The sequence below is a fragment of the Drosophila pseudoobscura genome, chromosome X (assembly GCF_009870125.1).
Source record: "Drosophila pseudoobscura strain MV-25-SWS-2005 chromosome X, UCI_Dpse_MV25, whole genome shotgun sequence".
Classification (NCBI taxonomy): Eukaryota; Metazoa; Arthropoda; class Insecta; order Diptera; family Drosophilidae; genus Drosophila; species Drosophila pseudoobscura.
Window position 1 is genome coordinate 3,672,118 of NC_046683.1, and position 24,496 is coordinate 3,696,613.

At 49.4% G+C, this 24,496-nt stretch overlaps 3 protein-coding genes across 3 annotated transcripts; 1 reads left to right on the forward strand and 2 right to left on the reverse strand.

The window, feature by feature from the left end:
- Window positions 1-324: 324 nt before the first annotated feature.
- On the reverse strand, window positions 325-1,600 carry Klf15 (Kruppel-like factor 15). Its single transcript, XM_001355606.4, has one exon. The coding sequence runs from the start codon at window positions 1,485-1,487 to the stop codon at window positions 540-542; it is 948 nt and encodes a 315-aa protein (XP_001355642.3). The 5' UTR covers window positions 1,488-1,600; the 3' UTR covers window positions 325-539.
- Window positions 1,601-11,546: 9,946 nt separating this feature from the next.
- Window positions 11,547-12,129, reverse strand: LOC4815989 (uncharacterized). The gene has a single exon (XM_001355605.4). It carries the CDS (start codon window positions 12,035-12,037, stop codon window positions 11,570-11,572), a length of 468 nt encoding a protein of 155 aa, XP_001355641.4. The 5' UTR covers window positions 12,038-12,129; the 3' UTR covers window positions 11,547-11,569.
- Window positions 12,130-13,921: 1,792 nt separating this feature from the next.
- On the forward strand, window positions 13,922-16,082 carry LOC4816047 (putative inorganic phosphate cotransporter). The gene has a single exon (XM_001355604.4). It carries the CDS (start codon window positions 14,060-14,062, stop codon window positions 15,443-15,445), a length of 1,386 nt encoding a protein of 461 aa, XP_001355640.3. The 5' UTR covers window positions 13,922-14,059; the 3' UTR covers window positions 15,446-16,082.
- The last annotated feature ends 8,414 nt before the right edge of the window (window positions 16,083-24,496 follow it).

Sequence of the window (24,496 nt, forward strand, 5' to 3'; positions counted from 1 at the left end):
TCTCCCGGGCATCCGTCTTCCGAGAGGAACATCGGGATCCTTCACTGAGGTTACTTCGACACCGTTGACTGCTCATGGATGATCACTGCGAGGCGGATCTTCCCCTTCCGGACATCCCTACTTTTCAATGTTATCCGCCGTGGATGCGCCATCGCAAACCCCGCCAGAGGTCACCCGACGGATGCAGCTGCGGGACTGCGTCATTCCCTTGTCGCGCACAGAGGCCGCCTGCAGGCCGCACTCTGGGCCCAGACGAGGTATCCCCTTTCCACCCAATGACCTATTTGATTCAAATTTCTGAATATATATTATCTTTTTCCATTTGTTCCATTACGATACTGCGTATCTTTGCACATCTCGCTCTACGCTCCTTCTGGGTGTTACTTCGAATAGCAATATATCCCTACACTCTTTTAGTATTGGGCATAAATACAATTTATAATGCCATTTAGTATCGTATTCCCATTGTTGCCTCTTTGGGCCCAACATTTTCTTTTGATTTGGTTTGCTTTACGAGTACATAACTTTATTGACTAAGATCAGAGATGGTTCTTTCGCTTGCGGCCCGGACGCACTGCGTAGACATCGTCGGGCAGGAGTTTCCCGAGGCGGGTGGCCGCCAGGAGGCGACGCTCGTGCACCTTGCGGTGCTTGGTGAGGTGGTCGGAGCGGGCGAAGCACTTGGCGCAGTAGTCGCATTTGTAGGGCTTGACGCCGGAGTGGGAGCGACGGTGGCGGGCCAGCTCGTCGGAGCGGGAGAAGCGCCAGCTGCACTCCGGCCAGCTGCAGGCGTACGGCTTTTCGCCCAGATGCCTCCGCAGGTGGGCCTTGAGGTGGGCGGGCTTGGCGTACAGCTTCTCGCAGTTGCCGAACGTGCAGAGGTAGCCCCTCTCGCCCGCCGCATTCTGACTGAGCTGGGGCACGGTGGCAGTGTCGGTGGCAGCATCGGTGGCGGGGGCTGTCGGAGCTGGCTCCAAACACGAGGGCGACATTGGCGGTGCCGGTGGCGGCGGCGGGGGGGCGGCCAGACGCAGGTTGCTGTTGCTCTCCTCGAGGAAGTCATCGCACATGTCCGTGCAGAGCGGCGTCCGCTCTGGCAGGAAGTCTATCAGCTCGGGTATCTCCACAAAGTTGTCCAGCAGCCGCTGCTCCCACTCGCTCAGCTCCGGGGGCGAGCAGCCGGCGGTGGAGCAGCCAGACAGATCCTGATCGCTGAAGTCGAAGAACAGTCCATGGTCCTCGTCCTCCGGATGGCCGATGGTGTAGTCGTTGCTCTGGTTGTTGTTGCTGTCCAAGGTGATGATGCCGTAGTATTCGGTATCCACCACTGGCACCTGATCGCACTGACCTCTGGCCTCCGCATAGCCGTAATCCAGGTCCGAGCTGGCGGTCAGAATCAGATCGGAGGAGACGGAGACAGAGACTCCGCACTCGTCGTCCAGCTCGCTGTAGAGCTGCTGAAAGGCACCCGTGGCAAAGAACTCCATGATTGCAAATGAGCGGAGGCCGGCAAGTGTCCAAATATTTATGGGACCAATGGATCTGATGTGTCGCACTCACACTGGCCCCAAAGTCGCACCGATGACCACGCTTGACTGACGCTGACAAAACAGTCCCGTCCCGGAGTCCCATCACGGAGCCGTGATGATCGCGGTCCGATCGCTTTCACTGATTTCTCGCAGGGCTCCTTGGGGAATAATTAGCCAGCCAGGGAATGTAATAATGTATGCGAACGCTTGGCGTTTATCTAATTCGCTGCCGGCGTCATTAGGCCGGAGAAGATAGCCCGAGCTCACAGACAGTCCTCACCAGATGTTTGCCATTGATCGTCGGCTGTCCAGCATGGCATGGATCGATCAGTGGCGACACATGTGTTGCTGACTGGCTCTCTCTTGTATGTATCTTGTATCTGTGTATCTGTGTATCTGTGTATCTGTGCTGTATTCTGTGTTCTGTGACTGTGACTGTGGCCAAGTGCCAAGCTGTGTCAGGCGGGGCGAGATAGCTGCGTCATTGATCTGTGCGAGCTCTGGGATAAGCCCGGCGGCACCTGCTTTCAACCCCTCCTCTCTGTGTCTCTCTCTGTCTGTCTCACTCTCTGCATTTCCATTTTCATTTCTGCATAATTTTGTTTTCAGTGCTCCATTGTTTTTGTTTTGGTCTCGGGCCTATCAACAAATTTGCTATTAATTAATGAGAATAACAGACAGAACTAGATATGCCCAGGGGGCCATCCCCAGATTGGATTGTTCGGTGATTCCAGCCACGGCACAGCATGTGTGTGTGTGCGTGTGCCTTTGCATGTGTGTCATTAGAGAGAGGGAAATGCAGATATGGTGTACATTTGAAAACTATCCACAAGTCGGAGTATCCTCGGGTCTTAACCCTCTACCGAATGGCATATACGAGTATCCTCATTAAGTGAATATCTTAATGGACTGTTTCTTCGTGAGATGATTGATTGATTGTTTGGAAGACGACTCATAAATGAAGCAAAGCAAAAGCCTTTTAGAAACCGTCTATAAATCGGAAAGCGAATATGCCCCAACTGGCGGGAATATCGCAATGGACCTGGAAACCTTAATTAAAATTAATTCCGAACGAGCCCGGAAAAGAAGGGAACCCTTAAGGAACGAGAGACACACAATCTCAAAGTGTAATCTTTGTAAAAACAAGATTCTCACTCGCTTCTCTTGGTCTGTTGTTCCCTCATCCCATCCGAATTAAGAGCATTATCTTTATCTGGCTTTCATTTGCGTTGAACATCTTCATCTTCTTTGACTGCTCACATTCCGCATTTACGCGTTTTCTCTAGCCTGCTGTCTCCCCCCTTTCTTCCCCATTTCCCCGTTTCGCATCCTAGGGGAATTTTCCATTTTCCATTTTTGGCTGCGAAAATTAACATAAATTTAACGTGCGGCTGGCGTTTAAATTTACTTTTGTCTAATGAAATAATCAGGAGCTGTAAATCGTTATGATGGCTGCGGGAGGGGGCTTGTCTCCATCCCCCTCGAGTCTCCACCACGCGCTTCATGCTAATTGATATTGCAAAAATCAAAGGCTGTGGCGCGGCATTAAAAAGGATTTAGGATTTAGGATTTTGGATTTAGGGGATATAAACACAGAGCGACAATGGTTTGGGTTTCAGTGTCTGGCTTTGGGTTTCAGGCCTTTGCCTTTGCCTGGCAATTTGTAATTACGAGAGTATTGAGATTTTGATTTCTCTATGTCCCCTGCCTGCAACCACCCCTTTGAAAGGGAAGGCCGTACTTTGTGAGTGTGTGTGTGTGTGTGGCTTCATTTGAAGTGGCTCAGATAACATAAATTAGGATGCTGCCGGCAGGCATCGTATCGCATTGCTCCTTGCTCCTCTGTATGCACACAGGGACGTAGATATATGTATTTGTAACCACATCTATCTATGCATCTAACTGTAAATACATACGACTCTCTCTCTCGTTCTCCATCTCTTTCTCTGGAGTGTGTGGCAGTCGACCGCAAGTGTCATAACGAAAATTATGCATAAAATTTCACTGTAAATTGCACTTGGCAAAATGTTGTCACCTCGACTCAGGCCGCACTTCAGTTGTGTGTGGGGGGTGGAACACCCACAGACACACACACACACATCCACACACCCACTGGTGCTTCTTAAGCCCTTGGTGCAAATGCTGCCCCAGCTCCGACTGTATTTGCGGGGAAAATCCTGGAGATTTAAAGCCAAACTGGACAATATCATTTCGAATTTCGTCCTAGCAGCAGTCAAATGAGCTAAGCGGTTGTCAGGATGGATCTTCGAAGAAAGGACAGAAAGAGAGAGCGTGCCGGAGGTTTAGGTGGAGGGGTGGGGTATAAATCAGTTGCCTAGTTAGTTCAAGTTTCCCTTATCAATCGCAGCTGAGCAGCTGAGCTGCTTGTTTTCATTGGATTAGACAAGTTTGTTCTGCTTTCAAGTTCCATCTGCAATTCTGTATGGAAGAGGCAAGACGCAGATGGGGCAAGGGATGGGCAAGGGCATGGGCCAAAGGGATGAGGGATGAGGGACGCGGGATGAGGATAACGGGCCGACAAAAGAAGAGCTCTCTGGTTGAGCAATGTTATGCGGCTTATTGTTGTGGCAAATTAAATCGTATCTCTTTTTCTATCTGCTTGTGTGTGTGTGTGTGTGTGTGTGTGTGTGTGTGTGTATTCGTTTGTTCGTTGTGATTATTGAAAGTCTTTAGGCATTTATCGGAAACATTCCTAATTCCAATATTAACAGAATATGAATACCATTGTTTGGCCACAATTCGAATCGAACATTCTTCATTGTCATGTCGTAAGAATTGAATGGTTTTGGTTTTGCTTTTGCTTCTGCTCGAGCTGGTCCCATTCCGGTCGGGTGTTCGAGAAAAGAGGCTTAAATCAAGCGGTCACCTATCCGTTTGGCTAAATTGAATCAATTAGGAGAGGCTTACATTGGGATTAGTTACATTTTGCCATGGCATTCCACAAGATGACAAGTTGCCCATCACATTCACTGATCAATATGTACATGCCAGCAGAGGAACATTCCCCAAGGCCCCATAGAGCCGAGCCCTAAGCACCGAGCACCGAGGACCAGGACCAGTCACCGCCGGAAGACATTCCCAATTAATTACCCAATTTAGACCAGGAGGCGTCGCGCCAAGTGGGGGAAACTTCTGTAACTGTTCGACGGGAAAGGGGGCTGCAATGTCCGGAGTGCAGCAGTAGCTTGTGAGCGAGAGAGAGAGAGAGAGGGGGGGCAACAGGTCAAAAGTTTTTACTCCGAAAGCTAAGAAGTCCTTTGCCCATAAAATAGTTAGAGTCCACACTGGAGCGGAGGCATCGCCTTCCAAGTCTCATTTCTGGTCGGTGGAAAGTTTTAATAAACTCGCCAAAGACAATATTTTGTGTGTGGATTCGATGTCAGGGCAGGGCATGGCATGGCGGCTAACCAGAGAACCGAACCGAGACAATAATTTGATTTCGGCCAGCTGGAAGCTTGAGGCTTGAAGGGGAGAAAGCAATTTGCTGTGTCTACACGTCTCCGGGGCCAGCTCATCCGAAAAACCGTTTCGGATGTGGTCCGGCAATGGCAGGCAGCAGGACAGAGGACACTCACGCCAGGTACTCGTCTGTCTGGTCCTTCGGATGAGTCTTGAGACGGAGCGCAGAGGACGGAGGACGGAGGCAAGACCGAGATTAAGTAAAATGCAAACATAATCCAAAGACAAGTGAGTTAACTGCTCTGACCCAATTTAATTATACAACACAACCCTCGGGGTCGTGGTCGTGCTCGGGATCGGGGTCGGGGTTGAATGGGTGTCGTATTGGTATTAGTACGAGCTCCATGTAGTACAACTTGCAGTATTAGTATTTGTGTTGTTCTCGCCACCAAAATTGAGGCATCAGGCCTTCCTGGCCACCAGAGGATGCTGCCTCATGGCTCATCGCAAGAGCAAAGCTAATGCCAGTGCCAGTGCCAGTGGCAGTGCCAGTGCAAGGGTGTGTCTCCTCTGTGCCTGTCTCTTACCGTATATGCTAGTAAGCTGGATTTACACGCCATCCCACCGACACCACCACCGACACGCATCGAAATACATCCACGAGAACACATGACATTATTGTAGCAAAAGACAGCAGCAGCAGCAGGAATAGCAGGAGCAGCACCGACAGCAGCCAACAATTAGTGTTGACAGACATTGCACTCTGGCAAAACCCCCAAAGGAATTTGAAGGCTTGTTCAACACAACACTAAGGCGTCGCCCAGCTCTACGCCATCTGTGGGTGAACAGGGTGTGGGAGGGGTGTAAGAGTGTATTAGGATCTAAGAAGTGTGTACTGTGTGTGTGCGCGAGTGTGCGAGTGTGCGAGTGTGTGTGTCTACACGACCGATTCATGTACTTGCATATAATTTGAGTTTTCCCGTATACTCCTGTACTCCCATGCTCGTATATGTTCTTGTTAAACTGCAATGAAATTTATGTTTAGTGCAGAGCACAGAGCACAGAGCACCGAGCACCGGGAGTGCCCTAGTCCCCCGAAAGGTTTGCCTTCGTTTCGTCTAATAACTCTGGCGGAGACAGCCTGACAGTAGAACAGTTGGTATAACACCGAATCGGACACTTGAAATTGATGGATGGAAGAGTCTGGTGCGGGCACATAAGGGTATGGGGGTATGGGTATGGGTATGGGGGCAGGGAATGGTAGGGAGAGGAACGAGGCATTGGCACCCAAGCGGATTTGCTTGAACATTTTACTAACAGATTAAACCGAATTAAATCACTTTGCGTTTGCAGCCAACATAATTAGGAAAGCCAACAGGAACAGAATGGCAATCACAGAATGGGATTTAAGTGAATGGAGAAGGGGCCCAGGCAGAAGCCGAAGCAGAAGCAGTGGTATGCGTGGGTGGGGGCATTATGTTGCATATGCTAAACAATTTGAGGTTACGTTTACTGTGGCAGCAGGTGCACCGTCTCCATGGTGGATGCATCGACCTCAGGGCCAGCCACAGCCAGAGCAACACAGCTCCTTGCCACAATGCAAGTATGCCTAATGAGGGGGTGGGGCTGGGGGTGCACCCACGAATGGGTGGATCACTGTTGATGGCCAACAATAACAGCTGCCACAATGGCATCAGGTGCCTGGCCTAGAAGCAGCTGCTCTTCAGGCCGTACAACAAACAGCGACCGACCGACAGCAGCCAAAAGGGCAAAGGGCAAATAATCCCTCGATACCCACCAAAAGGCATCAACTCGGGCGATTGGCCAATTTGTACCCGAGGGCCCCGAATGAGCATACTGCTGTGTGCCCGAATGTGTGCATGTTAATGAAGTGCCGTGTGGCCCCCTACCCCTCCCCCTCCCCCTTCACCATTTCGCGTCCCCTTAGCGTTCTCCATTTCCAATGCCCATTCCACATCCCGCATAAGCCACGTTGGTGTAAATACAATGCAACCCACGTTGGTGTACAAAGTTTGTTGCACACTTTTCGGCTGCGGCGTAAATACACAATTGAATAGGATGGACAATGGACAATGGCAATGCCCCACTCTGGACACTCGCACATCTCTGTTATTGTTGTTACACTACACGAGTGGTGGGGTGAAGGGGGGTTGGGGGAGGTTCCCTTGAAAACAAAGTGGCACAAAAATGACATTACACAAAAGGGATTTATTTAGTTTATTTGTAGCATATCAGCAGCCATAACTGTCAAGTGGAGGATGTTGTTGCTGCTGTTGCCGTTACTGTTTGGCAGGGCAGCATGACACAGACACAAATGCGACACACAAGAAGCAAGCAGTGGGAGCAGGATGGGGAGTGTTGGTGCAAGAGTGTAAGATCTAGAGCGGCCATCATCATCAATCATTTTGATTTGCGCTAAAAACTATGCTACGCTTTGTTACAACAATCCTGCATTGCATAATACATACAACAAAAAGACAACACCCACCTACATTCACCAAAATAAAAGAACAACAACAACGACAAACACTGGAGACGATAAACTACGGCGGCAACAGAACAGCAGAACAGTCAGCGGGGTGGGGCATGGGGGCATGGGGGCGGCGGGGACAGGGGCGGCGGGCAGGGGCAAGAGCACTGCCAGACAGAATGACAACAACCATTCATGTCGACAAGTTGCGCCGGCGTTTCTTTTCCCCCCATTGTTTGCTCTTGTAGTTTTTCCCATTTGATGCATTTAGTATTTTGCAGTATTTTTTGCATACGCCATTTGCATACTACCCACACATCCACACATCCCCATACAAACATCCCCGTTCTCGTAAGTATGCACTCTCTATGCATGCATTAGGTTTTAGCTGCTCCACTTAATAGAGAGCATATAGAAGAGCGAAGGGTGTTCCTTTCTGCTCCTTTCTGTTCTGCTGGTGACGGAGTTTGAATTTGAGTTTGAGCTGCGAATTGGGGATGGGTCTGGGGTTGGGGAAGGATGGGCTTAAGTATTTTTACGGCTTGCTCGTAAAGCTGCTTGTCAAATATTTTTGCTGCATTTTAAACATATCGCTTCTGGTTGTCCCCAAGCGGACCAGCCACCCAACCACCCACCCACTCCACCCATCTTCTTCCACCATCTACCGCTGGCAGAGGGAATATATATGAGAGACATAATGAAATTTTAATTAAGCTCAAGCAGCAAGCAGAATTAAAAGACGAAATGTGCGCCTTTTAATTCAATTTATAATTACACACACAGACACTAAGAGAAACTGTGGCGGAGAGGCAGAGGGGCAGAGGGTCAGAGCCAGAACCTGAGACAGAAACAGAAACAGATGAGAAGCCTTCAACTGGTAGGTAGATCTAGGTAGTTTCTGTAGCTGTTTCTGTTTGTGCCACGGTTACCCGTGCGGCTGTGCGGCTGTGGGGCTGTGGGGCTGCCACATTGCAGCTGCTCCTCGTGCTCGCTCGCATCGCTGCGAATCAATTAAAAAGACATTTGCGAAAATGTTGCCACGGCAAATTGAAACTGAAACGACAACACGAATGCTTAAATGAGCGAATAAACGAAGATGAGTCTGGCAGCGAGAAGAGAGAGAACGGAACGATACGATGCGATACGATACGATACGATACGATGCAGAGGGAGAATGAATGCATAAATGAATGAATGCCACATTGCACGAATGACTGATGATTGTCCTGATGATGACGATGACGATGACGAGGACGAAGCAAGTGCCAATGCCCCACCGACCCGACTCGACTCGAGTCGACTCCCCATTGCGAGTGCCATTGCCAGTGCGAGTGTGCGGCTCAAGACGTTGTCCACTTCCACTTCCCTGTGGCACGTCCGCTGTGCTAATGTGATTCAATAACCCAGCATCTGGACAGTTGGATATGATTGCTGATTGTTTTTCATTCGCCAGAGCCGCCAGAGCGTTTCGAGTGGTGTGCAATTAATGATATTCGAGTGCACAGGACAGATCGAATGTGGTACAGTACGTACGAATAAATTGAATATGGATGACAACCCTGGAGTGGAGCAGTGTGCGGGCTTTGTTAAGCACAGTTTATTGTCCAAACTGAAGCCGCAACTGTTCCATCCATATGTGGGCAGATCCAACGCCCTGAAACATAAATCACAAACTCAACGAAACCTTCAAATGTTCAATAGGAGTATGCGAATGCATCCCAATTCGCATTCGCATTCCCTTTCCGCATTCCCAGTCCCTTTTTGGAATCGCAATTGAACTAATCTCATGCCATGCAGCATTCCCTTTTCGCTTTCGCCGAAAACTTTCTAATAATTTCTATTTGGAAGCCCGGCCAAAAGTTGTGCGTGGTGTGCAAAACTGTCATAACTCATAAGTCGGTCGCCCAGGCAAAAGCCAAACCTGAAACTGAAAATGAAAATGAAACGGAGACAGTGGCAATGGCAGTGGCAGTGGCAGTGGCGGTGGCGGTGGCAGTGGCAGTGGCGGGGTTGAGGATATGGATGGGGGGCAAAAGTGGGGGCTGTCTGTGTATAATTACATGGTTCGACTGTTACGGCGGAAAACAAATAAATGAGTTTACTTCGGGCCAAAAACTTTGCCATCGAAACTGGGGTTTCCCCCAGTTTGGCTCTGTGCTGTGCTGCCGAAGAACTGCAGTTTGTGGCCATCGATCCGATCCGTCCGGCACATGCATCAGATTTTTGTTACGCATTCATGGGCCCTTAAAGTTTTATGAAGCCAACATTTTGGCATCCAGATCAAGTTATGAGCGCAGGCAGGCAGCATATGGCCAAAGCCCCCACACCTCACCCACCCACCCACACGACTGACCCACTAAAAGTTCTACCACTCTTCCCCCTCTCTCGAGAGCAATCAATCGATTTAGTGTTCGGTTCGGTAGCAAAATCCATGCAAATTGTATGGCAAATCAATAGAAATTCCCAATTTATAATAGGAGCCCAGCAGACCAGGAGACCAACAGACCAGCAGCCCAATGCAGTGGCCCCGTGGGACGCCTTCGAAATACCTGAAAACCTGGGACCCGAAGGTCCTTGGGATTCAAAATTAATTCAGATTGCAATTCCTTTGAATTATACGCATCACCAAACTATGATTTCTCATGAAATATTAATGCCAGCATGCGACATTTGATATTTGGCGATGCTCTCGCTCCCGCTTTTTGTTTTCCATTGACTCCGCCCCACGCCCCACACCCCACACCCCACTACTCACTCAACTATCCAGAGACGGAGACGGAGACGGCACGGTGGCACGAGTAGAGCCAGAGCCATGACCAACTTCGTTATCATTGTCAACATGCCATTGAGTCTCGTGTCTGGAGAGTCTGGCATGGCAGGGTCCGGCCCGGCCCGGCCCGTCCCGGCCCGCATCCGTCGTGCGTTCTCCCCATCTCTCCGCCGCATAATCAGAGCAATTTCAAAGTTGTGTCTGTCAGAAAGGCACAAAATGTGTGGCCCACGGTCGTCGCTCCATGCCCCATACTGTCCTCTGTCCTCTGGTGTCCCCTGGTGTCCCTGGGATTTTTTTCGTCTTCCCTCTGTCTGTCGTTTTTTGTTGGCACTTCCTTTTTGACACCGGCGTTCCGCTACGTTTCACGGCTGCCATTTCACCTGGCTTCACCTTCCACGTCCCACATTCACGTCCCACATTCACGTCCACGTCCAGTGTCTATCAATGCCGGCGATTGTCCTGCCGCCTGCTGGCGCCTGGCTCTTGCTTGTCAGCCGGAAAATGTGAATTTATCACACGAGCACGTACGCATATTCTCGCATCGCGCCATTGTCCTTTTTTTACCAGCTCTCTCTCTCTCTCTCTCTCTCTCTCTCTCTGTGGGTGGATAAGAGCCGCAGAGTGGCACGATTGCTTCATTGGAAATGCTGCCAAAGATTAGTTAATATTCGCATTTGAATTTGGTTGACTGCCACTGAGGTCAGAGGTCGCACAGATTCTCCTCCAGAGGGTCGCTCTATGCGCTTCCCAGCATGTGAACTAGAATGTCTTAATTGCATCCTGTTTGCGGCAAATTCACTTCTGCAACAATTAAGAGCCAATTTCTCAGCCGACGACAGCGGCAGCGACAAGGATAGCGATAGCGACGGCACGCCTTGGGGTTTCTAATCAACGCGACAGGCGGCGTGGCATGCCGCGGCATTCCGCGGCATGCAGCGCAGAGGCATGGAGTAGAGACCCTCTTGGAGCTTCGCCTTTGTTGCCGCCGCGCGTCAGATGACAACGCGACGAAAAAGCCCCAGCCATTAGCCTTTCGGCTAAGAGGAAGAACACCATCCGAGCACAAATACTCCGCTCACTCCTGTGGTGGCATGCTCTCAGATTGATTGGCCTATCAAAGGGGGCTAGGGGGGGCACTCGCTGGGCTAGGAGATTTTTTACGCACAGACTGCATGTAAGTCATCTTAAGTGGCACTAAAAGCTTGCACCGTGATTGAGTGGCACATCAAAGAAGGAGCCCGCCTCCGCGACTGACCCCGGGAGGCTTGAGCTGACCGGGAAAGAGCAACAGTGTGGGTGGCAGGTGGCCACCTGGCAAGGAGACAGACGGAGGTTTCCCCTTCGGAATGCAGAGCTTTATTCTTCAATTGACATGTGCTCGCTGGTGATCAGCAGAGGGTCCCGATCCTTGGCAAAGGCATCCGGATTGGCGGAGCTCTGGCGATGGAAATGCGGCGGATGCGTGCACGGGTTCGCGAAGGACACAGAAGTGTTCAGGATCCGCGATCCCATCCGTTTGGTCAGCTCAGCGACGATGTCCTCGTTCTTCTGCAGCCGGACGGGTACCCAGACTTGGCGACGCGTCAGGAGCACATCCTGCCACTGCATGCGATTGGCCCGACAAATTTTACCGATGCTGGTGTCGTACTTGAGGGCCAGACTGGTCAGGGTGTCCTCCCTGCCCACCTGATGGAGCAGCCAGCACTTAACACTCGTCAGCTGGCTGCCGCAAATATTGGGTCCCCACAGCTCCTTCAAGTGCAACTGAAGCTCAGATGGATTTGTCTTCATTTGCCCATCGGCTTTGTCATCGCGGCCACTCATGACTGACACAGGGGGGACGGGGTATCCGATGGGGAATTCCAAAACTACAAATCGAACTGTTGTGCTTGTGCTTTCGGATTTCTTTGAGGCATATACAAAAGCCACTTTGATCAAAAACAACAGTCGACAACTCGGAGGAGTCTTCATTATATTCACATGCCCCACTGCACCATCGTTATCGTTATCGTTGGTCGTTGTCACCATCGTCGTCACCTTCTTTGATCCTTTCTGTCGCTCTGTAGCCCTCTGATTCGCGGTTTATGCAAATTACTTGGCACACATTCAGTTCGGATGGGCCTCCGCTGCGTGTACTTCGCTGCTTGTGTCGTAATCAACTCATGTGAGCGCGGCCATCGCTGCGTATACGTAATCAACTCCACCCACATCTCCACGGTACTCCATCCTTGCCGGCGTACAGCTGCGGAGTTGTGTAAGCGCATAATACGGACGGTTGGCTGGCTGGCTGCAGGGCTTGTGCTCGTCCCGGGTCAACCGCAAAGGTGTCATCACAAGCTCGTCCTCGTCCTTGGGCTGCTCGGGGCAATCGGCCAGGATAACGATGTTTGCAGCACACGGCTGCTTAAGCCGGCTGCTTATAATCTCTTCCCTCAGCGGTGCTCTCAGTGCTACTGCTACTCGAGTGGAAGGGGCATTTGGGAGTGGCAAAGGGACCGGGGACGTTGGGACTGTGGGACGTTGTGTTATGGGAGCTTTACGCAATTTCGGTAAAAAGTCAAAGTTATTTACGGACTAGTCATGGAGTTGTATAATCCCTCCTGTAAACAAGAAGGGCGAGCGCAGTGACTGATTCCGAGCCCGAATAAGTGGTCTTTATTTAAAGGGATAAACATTTTGGGCGGCATTCAGGGGATAACAAGGATAACATCTCCACTGCTGGGGTCCTCCACCGAATGCAGTACATCATTATCTCTGAACGGTACAGAATACCCACAATGTGAACTGTTTGGCCCCATATTCGTTATCGGATTATCTGCCTCGAGGTGGCACTCGCACTGGCACCGAGTTCCATCCTATTTCCGTATGGTTTTATAGGCTTCCATGTAATGCTATTATTATTTAATCGTTGGTTGTTTTTTCAACTACTCTTATTTGCACGGGGTGTGATGACACAACCTCAGTGTTATCCATTAATCGATTTTATTTTATTATCTGCCGGGGCAATCGAATTATTCAGGAGTTTAAGCTGATGGAGTGGAGTGTTTCAGTGTTTCAGTGCTTCAGGGCTTCAGGGCTGCCTGCTCGCAATGGTGTTATTAATTTGTATATGTTTTCCCCAGCCGGAGACAGTCGATACATACCTATACGAGTATATATACTTATTTTAATATAAATCAAAAGAATTACTGAATCGAGAATCCCCCCCAAAAAGAGACACTGGCAAGCGACTTACCTCATTGATTGCGGAATAAATTGAATCCCAGGCTAACACTTCCTTCCTTCCTACTTCCTTCCGCACAAATTCAATTTGCTTTTGTTTTGTTTGCTTTAAATTTCATAATATAAAGAGGGCTCAATTCGATTCGATGCTCATCCTGCCGACTGCCGACTGCCATCTGCCATCGGTTTCATTTGCTTTCCATAAAATATGCGAAATTGATATGACAAAAACACGGAGCAGGAAAAGGGTTCTCCTGCAAAGGAATTATTGGGGGAGGATACTCCTGTATCCAAGGAGTAATCTAGTGTGAAGGCATTTGACTACCGCGAGATGGAGGTGGAGTCGATTAAGTCCGCTCCGATGTGGCATTACGCCATGAATGAGAATGAGGATGAGGACGGGGATGGGGATGTGGATAGGGCTGGAAATGGATAAACAAACATTCGATACTCGTATCAGTAAATCCGTAAATCCGTTAGTCCGTAACTGATCAACAATTTACCTTTGCCGAAACTCTCTCTCCCCGTCTCTCTCATGACAGTGGCAAATGCCACAACCAAATGGAGAAAACGAATGTGAAAAAGTAAAGAGAGCTGGAGGCACTCCACCTTTCATCCAGAGATATGCCGCCCGAGGCCGAACAGACGACAGCGAGATCCTACGAGCAGGACAGCGATATACCGACGTGCCGCAAGGCCCGCAACTTCGTCATCTTCATGCTGTTCCTGGGAATGGCCAATGCCTATGTGATGCGTACCAACATGTCCGTGGCGATTGTGGCGATGGTCAACCACACGGCCATCAGCGACCACGACCACCGGCACAGCCAGGGAGGGGAGTTCATGTGGAGCTACAAGACGCAGGGCTACATCCTGTCCAGCTTCTTCTACGGCTACGTGCTCACCCAGATTCCGTTCGGCTTCCTCATCAAGTACTATGGGGCCAAGCACTTCCTCGGCTGGGGCATGATGCTCAATTCGGTGGCGGCCTTTGTGGTGCCTGTCTCCGCCCGCGAGGGCGGCCCCATTCCCCTCGGCGTGGTCCGTTTCATCCAGGGCCTGGGCGAGGGTCCCATAGTGCCGTGCACCCACTCCCTGCTGGCCGTCTGGATCCCGCCCGACGAGCGGTCCCGGGCGGGGGCCGCCGTCTACGCGGGCGCCCAGTTCGGGACGATCATCTCGATGCCGCTGAGCGGCCTGCTGGCCGAGTACGGCTTCGACGGCGGCTGGCCCTCGATCTTCTACGTGTTCGGAATACTGAGCACCGTCTGGTGCGTGCTCTATCTCTATCTGGTGCCTGAGAGCCCGCAGGTGAGCAAGAGGATCGCCGAAGCCGAGCGTAAGTACATTAACGAGATGATCTGGAAGGCCCAGCCGGAGGACACCGGACGTACGCCGTTCCTGAGCTTCGCCAAGTCGCGCTTCTTCTGGGCCATCATGGTGGCCCATGCCGGCCAGAACTACGGCTACGAGACTCTGATGACGATGCTCCCCACCTACATGGACCGCATTCTCAGTGTGAACATCAAGGCGAACGGAGTGCTCTCGTCGCTGCCCTATCTGGCCATGTGGCTGATGGCCATCGTGTTTGCCATTGTGGCCGACGGCCTCATTCGCCACAGGCTATCCATTACGGCCACGCGGAAGATCATGAACAGCTTCGGGCAGTACGGCCCGGCCCTGGCCCTCATCGTGGTGGGATACGTCCATGAGAGCCTCATCCTCACCATCATCGTGTTCGTGCTGGGCCTGGGCCTCAACGGGGCCATCTACTCCGGTTTCAAGATCAACCACCTGGACCTCTCGCCCCGCTTCGCCGGCCTGCTCATCTCCATCACCAACTGCGCGGCCAATCTGATCGGCCTCACGGCCCCCATGATCGCCGGCCACGTGATCCACCACGGGCCCACCATCGAGAATTGGCGCATTGTCTTTCACATCGCCGGCGGTGTCTATATCTTCTGTGCCACCTTCTACAACCTCTGCGGCAGTGGCAAGCCGCAGTGGTGAATGGACGTGTAGACCGAAGCCAACTGAGACTGTTCGGGAAAAACAAAAATGGCAAAACAAATACAAAAAAAAGCTATACGGCGGAGCTTGTTTTGGCCATCAGCCTGCGGATGACAGGACACAACCACTAAAACAGACACACAGAAGAGTAGAAGAGCATTGGGGAGGAGAGAAGAGGAGAGGAGAGAGAAGTGCCATGATGAGCGCACAAGGACATCAATCAAACGGCCGCTTGCCCCTTTGCCACTTTGGCTTTTTGGCCATTTATTTTCGCATTTGCGCCATTTATTTTATGAAACATTTTTGCTCCTAATTAGCAGGGATCGGGATGCACTGGTCCGGTCTGGTCTGTCCTCGTCGCGGTCAGCCAAATACCAGCCTATTCGTATTCCTATTCCTATTCCAGCCATTCAGCATCAACAGGCCAATCTGCCAGCCAGTCTGCTGGTGTGTGCATGAAATAAATTCCAATGAAACCATTGAAGCTAGGTTTTACTTTCGTTTCGATGGGTGCACTCATTGTGCATTCGAGATCGCAATCAAAATTAAACTTGAACGCATTAGCATATTAATGGAAACCGGTCCGGTCCGGTACGGTCCGTTTTCTCAATTCGAAATAAAAGAATTCCACATTCAATTTGTTTCAATATTTGCTACATATTTCATGGAGCGCCTTCCAGCCTTCCAGCCATCTGTGAATCTTTTCAGAGAACTCTTACACTTGCGGTTGCGGTTTCACTTTCCATTTCCGCTAACCTTCGATGCTTTCCCTGCTTAATCTCCGCTTCGTTATCCTCAAAACTTTTCAATTTTCCTCCAACAATTCGAGCTTCCTTTCTGCTGCTCGCCGCGGACTCATCATATTCCAAATCTCGTTAAACATCCGCGACTTGCGATGATATCTGAATCATTGCATTGGCCATGGGCCAAAGGAGGAGGGATGCAGGGAGCGATGCTGTGGAAGCATTTCAACAAGTTTAAGCTGCTTAAGTTTCATTGCAACAATAATTTGCGTGCGCATCAAGAGCACACAGAGAATGAGAGAGAGAGAGAGAGATAGCTCCATATCCTTCGCTATCAGTCGCAAGGCACAGTCCCTGCTCCGAGCATCGTCCTCTGTGCCCATCCTTGCATCCCTTTGCCCATCGTTAAACACACTCGCCTGGCCACAGATGCAGGTGTTTCACACACATGCACACACACACACACACAGATGCATACACACACTCACCTGGCCACAAAATGTTCGCCACTCTTGTAATAAGCAGACTAGAAGGCAAAAGGATGAGCTGGTGCTGGTGCTGGTGCTGGAGCTGGAGGGCCAGAATCAGAGTCAGAGTCAGAGTCAGAAAGAGAGACCCCGATGGGGATCTGACGGGTGGTTGGGGCGGTGAGGGGCGTAGTGGTAAAGTTGTGTTGGCGGAACAGTTGGCCAGAATGTTAACTTGTCTGCACGTTTCGTTTTGTCGCCAGTGAAGCGACTAGATAGGGAGGGACATGTAATTGGGTTTTCACTTGATTCAACATGCGCCAAAATGTCAAAGTGCACCGCAAGTTTTGCCGTCTATTTTTGGTTCGGGTTCGGGTCCGGGCTCTGGTTCCGGCTCTGGTTGTGCCCCCTCCGACGCTCTATGGCTGTATGGCTGTATGGATATGTCTCTATCTGGTTGGCTTTTTCTGGCGCTGACTGCGATTCCGATTGCAATTCCAGGTAGTCACTGATGTGACAGTGAAAACTGGCAACACTGCATCGCATTCCACGAATTGATTACGTGGCATTTGAAAAGCTTGTGACCCCCGCATAAGGCTAAATGTTCCTGACCATCAGATGTGCATATAGTGCCTTCATGCACACTCCCATCTGATGGGTGGTGCCAAAAGAAAGCGCGAAATGCCAACCGCAAGCGTTTCGTTCAGCAGACAAAAGCTTGATGGAAAGACATCAAATGAGATACATATTTTCCCTATGTTTGGGGAATCGCAAATGATTAAATTTAAGTAAATCCCTCGTTTAGATGCCACAGACTACTGTACGTACTGTCCTGTTGGCAGTGATTCCGGGTCTCTTTTGTGTGCAGGTGTAAATCCCTGACCTGCGGATTGAATGTTTCCATTATAACCAATACACAAATGTATCTGTATCGATGGTATACCTTTGTTTCGCTGCATCTGCATCTGCATTTGCATTTGCATTTGCATTTCCCCAACCGAATGAGGACAGTAATCGGTTTTTGGCATTTGCTTTGTCCCCCAGAATTATAGATGTGAAATGCGCTAATTAGGCGTCGAGTCCTAAATACCCTCGTTAACGTCCGCCTCCTACCTCCCACCGCCTCCCTCGCCCCCGGAGATACTAAGCCATGAATCGGAATCGTGGAAAGGGCAGCTGATGGCGAGTCGCTTTCAAGGGACACATCCATTTGCGTTTGTGTGCCACTCGTAAATAAATGTCATAATTCCCGCATTCAGCCGGGGTCTTTTTAGCTCTATTTTTCGAAGGTATTATGTATTAGCGCAGGTTTTTTCGGCTTTCCATATTGATAAAGGATATTATTCTAGCCATTTGCAATGATACATATGCAGATATGTACATCCTGGGGCCTATCAAGCGACTGACAATCAGCCGCATATCAAAAACAGACTCTCATCATCAGATCTACCTTCACATGAACATTCATCCGTTCGGTGGCTCTCAATGTTTACGCTTTGATATTGAAAAGTTACGATAATGTGATTTCAACTTCGACTTGCCCCAATCCCCATCACATACCCATTCCCATCTCCGCATCAACAGCCTTGGGGGCAGTCTCTTTCTCTTGGCTAGTTTGTGGCTCTCAAGTGGAGGCGACTCAAGTGTGTGCGATGCCTGGCAGTGGGTGTTGCCATATACTTCCTTCTTTCCTTCCGTACGAGTATATGTATTCCATATCCCCCGTAGCTTCAGATTGAGATTCAGCTTCAGGTTCAGATTCAGATGCCACTCGTTATTTTTGCAGATTTGCGAGCTCTTCTGTGGCCGTTTGGTTCTGCTGTGGCTGCTCTGACTCCTCTGACTCCTCTGACTCCTCTGGCCGTGTGGTTTTGTGGCTATGTCTGTGCTTTTGACAAATAAGCAATTTATAAATCATTTTTATTTCTCCATTCCATTCCTTCGAGGAGCGGCTGCAGTTCCACGGACGCCTCCTGGATGCCTGGATCGCTCTACGGCCCCCAAGGATGAGGATACGGATAACAAGTGGAAAGTGGACCTGGTTGGCACTTGTTCTCTCTGCCCCTGCCTCGGCCTCTACCTCTGCTTCTGCCTCTGCTTTTGCTGCATATTTAACTTCTCACATCCAATACCAATGCTGGTGCTGGTCTCGTTTAAGCCGCTTATTGATTTTATTATGATTTCTTTCATTTTATTTCCGTACGGCTACATGCGGAGCGTTTTAGGACATTTTTTTGGAACAAATAATACAAAAAGCAACAGAACAAAGCACTCAATTTGCGGCCTAAACTACAATTGGCCACAGTGCCGAGGGGCCACTGACCGTCCGGTCAGGAGAATTGAGAATGTTTCACATTTTGCACACGGAAATATTTTTGGTGTTTTATTTCGATGCTCGCCAGAAAATTGGGCCTGGGATATGGCATAACCAGAGGCCTGGGCCTGGGCCTGGGCCTGGACCTGGACCTGGGCCTGGGACTGTGGATTGGGTGGATCAATCAAGTGCCGTAAAAAATTGCTTTTCTAGGCGGAAATATACCACTGCCTCTCTCTCTCTCTCTCTGTCATTACATTTCTCGTAAGTGACCTATTGTGGTCCGTGTTTGTCGGTTGACCCTCCGATCGTTTAGCTTGGCAACCACAAAGCCTGGACGAAACCTGGACTCTGTCTCCTCCGTGTCGCCGTCCCCAAAGTGGACAGAGTCAAACTGTTTGCTGTGTGGAAATAACCTAACCACGTATCCATTCGGTTAATGGTTAAAGCCTGTCCGGGGATCATCGGGGCAGCGAGTGCCAGGGGCGTTGAACCCTGGGCAGCCCCGGGGCAAGTCGGGAGGTGCCAACCGCAGCTGCAGTCTAAGCGGAAACAAACGAACCCCATGGTGATGCTGCAGGTGCATTTGACAGATGCCAATTCAGAGATATAGAGATACAGAGGTACATGCGTGCATGGGAAGTACTGTGCGTAACATAAACTTTAAGATGGTTTATCGGAAGGGTTCTGGAGTGTGATCAGTTATCGAATACAATCGATAAGCGCACACGCATTACTTTTCGACTCTGCTCGTTTCAATAAATTTCTCTCACTCTCTGTCTTCGTTCTATCCCCCAGGGATTTGACTGACTTATAGTTTCGCCAAGCACCGTACGTGCTGCACTGACAGTGAAACAGCTTGGAGCGAATCGAACTCGAATAGGTAATCGGAGTGTTCGCTCAACGGACAGCTGACTGTATGTACAGGGCCGAAAGACATGCAACTGTTGCATGGCCAAGCAGTGGTGTGGAATGGAGTGGAGTGGAGTCGGGCTATTGCGATGGCGATGGCGATGGCGTTGCCCAATATTACTACAAACGGCAATAGATACAGATACAGATACAGATTCGAATGGCGTTGTGAAAAATGGCACAAATGCTCCGGATTGTGGGGAAATTTTGAATTTGGCAGCCAGCTGCCTGCATGGCTGTTGCAGTCACTGCCATGCCATGCCACTTGCACTCCTTTGGCCGCCCTGTCAGCTGCAACAATGTGCAAATCTCGTTAGTGAAATGATAGCCGGGTGCTCAAATGCCACATGGATGTGGATGTGGCGGCTGGCAATGCGGTGCATCAACTGCAACACCGGAAGTGCACTTATGCCGCGCACTTCTATTTCCGCTGCTGCTGCTTGCTGCTGCTGTCGCTATTTCAGTTTGCAGTTTCCATTTGGGCGATAAAGATTGATGGCAGCCCCAGCCCCCGGCCCAAGGCCCCTCTCCCCCTAATTGCTCATAATTCGTTTCAATCGTTAGATAAACAATTGGAAAATTCAACTCCAATTCAGCCCGGCTACACGGGGGATTCCGTTCTCTGCTTCTTTCCCTCTCCCTCACCGTCTCCGTCTTCGTCCGGAGTCCAGAGTCCAGAACAAGTCAAGTGCATCGGAGCATTGTTGAATTGTTGAGCAGAGAGCTGCTTTGGATCTGCATATTTTTGCAGAATGCTGAATAAATGGGGAAAAATAATGTATATTCCTGCATTGATTAAATGAAATGAAATGCACTTTCCGATTGATGGATGGATAGATGGATTGCTATGGCCAATGCCATTGACATTGCCATTGCCCCGCACAGAAGGACAATCACTGACTCCCGCCCTCAAAGGAAGTTAAAGACATTCTGGGGTTATTTATGGTACAATTGCCACAAAACATTTAATCCCCTGATTGACTACAATTAAGGCAAAGCCCGGACCCAGAGCTGGTGGCTTTGATGGATTGCCTGCCCCGAAATGGGGGCACGAATTAAATTTATATTTCGCATAATTGAAAGTGTGTAAATGCAGATTGAGTGAGTGTCTAATGCAATTGATTGATTGCCAAGCTGCATGCTACACGCTGCACGCTGCACGGTGCATGCTTCATGCCTCATGCTTCATGTTTCGTGCGGAAATCAGTTGAGTAATTTGAGGCTTATGGATTTTGTGAGCGAATGAAATTAGCTGAAATTAAATGTTCTCGATTGTTTGTACATATGTTGTGATTTGGTTGGGTCCCCAAAGGAATCCGCCATCATTGTAATCGCATTTCAAGTGGCTTTCTGTTGTCTGAACTCGAATGGTTAATTTATGTTTTGCCAAATTGGATTGTATTCAATCTATGAGGATCGCTGTAGCCGAACAAAGTCCTAAGACATGAACGAACATTCAGGCATGTCGTTTGCTTCATTACAGTTTGTTTGGCCACTCTCCCAGAAGCCACTTGATTGATGGATTGATAAGCGGACCGATTGACAGCCGAACCGAATCGTGCTCCAGCTCCAGCTCCGGCTCCGGCTCTAGCCCCGCCCAAAGGGATGCCTGGGTTTGTCAAGTCTGTCATGCAGTTTCTCATCGAATGCCGACACGTTGCCAACACATTTGCCAGCCCTCCTCAGCCGGGATGGGTCTACTCTGTGGATGTGGCACGCTGCATTTCCACGTGTCTATCGATGTTTCGCAATGTGATTGGAAAATATTTGCCAAAGCTGAAGGAAAAATTTGAAATAATAATAAACGGTTTATGGGCGCAGCATTGACTACGGATGACGGCAACAACGAGAGAACTAAACTGCCGCTCACACAGCCACAGGCAGAGGCACATCCACACCCACACCCACACCCACCTATTCCGAAAGCAGCCCAATCCCGAGCCAAACCCAAACCCAAACCAATCCGACAGCTTCACGCATCAACGTTGCCGTTGCCGTTGTCCTTGTCGTTGGCGTTGTCGGTGTGTGGAACAACAAAAGCTAAAGCCGCACATGGTTGTTGTTGCTTTAAGTAATCCGATTTAAAATGCACCAAATACATAATACACCCGCACAATCGCATTCGCATACGATCACGTCGACTTCTCCAGCCATCTAGCCGCCGCTCAACCGCTCCACCGCTCCATCGCTCCACTTTTATCCCTTCAGCCTTCGCATTTGTCCTCAGTGTTGGATAACGTCAAACTACATATCGTACTTATAGTATATAGCCAGCCTCCCACGGGTGGGAAGGAGTCCTTATCCTCCTCTCGTTCTCGCTCTCGCTCCTTTGGCCCCTTTGGTAGGGGCAATGTGGGTTTTGTATTTTTCGCATTACTTGCTTATTTTTTACGGTCCCTGCGTGTGCATGTCTGTGTGTGGGTGTGTATCTATGCGGGTGTATGTGTATGTGTATATGAGTGTGAGTAATATTACTCTCTGTTGTCGTCGCCAACGTCAGCAAAGTTGTCGCCCTCAAATTCAATCTGCATTTTATTCCATTTTATTCACCCCACCCCACTCCACCCCACCACAACGCCCATTGCCCATCGCCCCGACTTTAAATATATCTAACAACTACACGACCAGGTCGTGATGTGTGTGTGTGTGTGTGTGTGTATCTGCGAGATGGGGAAACTTATGTGTGGGATGTAGAGGGGGATGGGAGTCAGGGAGATTGGAAGTTATGTATATACAGGAAGAGGGAGTCTCGGACTGAGAGCCATCTGAGAAATCGGAGATACTGCTACCAACAAAGTCTGTTAAATGATGACAAAACTGAAGCCTAGAGCGAGTGATCGGCTATCTTTTGATCTTGTTCAATCGATCATTCTTATGCCAATAGTCTTCCGATCTCCGTGGTGTCTACATACACTTCTTACAGCCAAAATGAAGGGTGTATAGGAAGAAGATCTACATAACGATATGAATATTAATAGCCTCGAATGGAAATTACCCGAACAATCGGGGAGGGAATCTTCCACCCTAGAGCGTCATAAATTCCTAAGGCCAATCATATATGACAATCATCTGAAATGAAACTCCCATAGTGACCAGACTTGCATCTAGTGCGAGTTTGTGTCATTTGAGGATACGTCAGTTTGTTCTTCCGATGTAGTTATGGATCCCATCGATGCATTTTGTATCCCAGTGCCTGTGGGGTTGGCCATATCCGTTCTGAGTGCAACATACCCAGATGGCCAGAGGCCACACACTCCCCATCAAAGTTTGCCCATTTCCGGCCGTAAAGTGTTGCCTGCATATGGGGCAGCGGGGTAGCGCTCCGTTTGTGTATTAGTCAATGCATTACGGGATTTTATTAGCATATTTGGCTGGACCTCTGGACCCTAAGCTGTGGATGGTTGTGCATGGGGAGAATGCAATGTAATGAAATGAAAAATGAAGCCAACTGTTGACACAGAAACGGGGAGGGGAAAGAGATACACATACTATATTTTATTGTGTGTGTGTGTGTGGAGCAGAGGGGGGCGTATTTTATCAGCATATTAACGATTATTTTCGACATTGCGTATGAATACTCGTACATGAATAAACAAAAATACGCCATCAACAAATAAATGCATGTATAAATAAAGCCAACATTCCTCGAGGATACATACATATATATGTACGTGTATATATATATATATATGTATGTATGTATTTATGCAACTACACATGTGTGTGCAGTATTTTTTTGTGTGTGCGTGTGTGTGTGTGTAAGCACCGCCTGGCAATAATCACAATAACAATGTAAAATCGCTTAGAATCCCACCGCAAAATTGTAACCACTGCAGGAGCAACAGAGACGGCAGATGGCAGCAAACCAGTCACGCACACGAGAACAAGAGAAAGGCGGAACATCACCACAAACCATACAGCAGAAGAACGAGATAGAGATAGAGAAAGATAGAGATAGAGAGAGTCAGACTGCGAGGAGAAGCAATGCAAGCATGTGAGCCACAAAAACAACCAGAAAGAAAGGAAAAACAGTAGGAAAACGCCAGACCCGAGAGAAAGAAAAAAAGTTATTCGAAATGCCTCCGGGCACGTACAATCCATTCATTCAGCAAATACCAATAATAGACACGTACGGTACGGAGAATGAAAGCCAGCCAGCCAGCCAGCCAGAGAAAGAGAAGGACAGGAGAGGTCTGACAGAGAGAGAGAGAGAGCCATCGAATGGCAGAGCAAGTCAAAATGAAGGCATTTGAAAATGGCACAAAACACAAAAGTCAATGAATAAGCAGCAGTGCAAGTAAAGCAAATTTGCCAAAGACAATGGGACTTTCCACTGGCGAGAGATGGGAGGGTAGGTAGGGAGAATACTCACTGCATACTCCTCTATAGAGAGGACGACACACATGGCATAAGAAAACAATATGGCAAAACAATTTAGATAAGTTCAAACAACTGCCGCCGAGCCACCCAGCACGCCCCCACTGCCCCACGCACGGGGCGCACAGTAAACGCCTTGGAATGAAAATGTTTTTCTTGCTTAGGAATGCTGCCCCCCACCCCAAGGGTATATGATTGGGTGCACGAGCATGAAGCATAGTTTCAGGGAAAGTGCTCC

Bases quoted from the DNA above. Each gene is read 5' to 3' on its own strand.
- Klf15 (XM_001355606.4), bottom strand. From the start codon at position 1,487: ATGGAGTTCTTTGCCACGGGTGCCTTTCAGCAGCTCTACAGCGAGCTG.
- LOC4815989 (XM_001355605.4), bottom strand. From the start codon at position 12,037: ATGAGTGGCCGCGATGACAAAGCCGATGGGCAAATGAAGACAAATCCA.
- LOC4816047 (XM_001355604.4), top strand. From the start codon at position 14,060: ATGCCGCCCGAGGCCGAACAGACGACAGCGAGATCCTACGAGCAGGAC.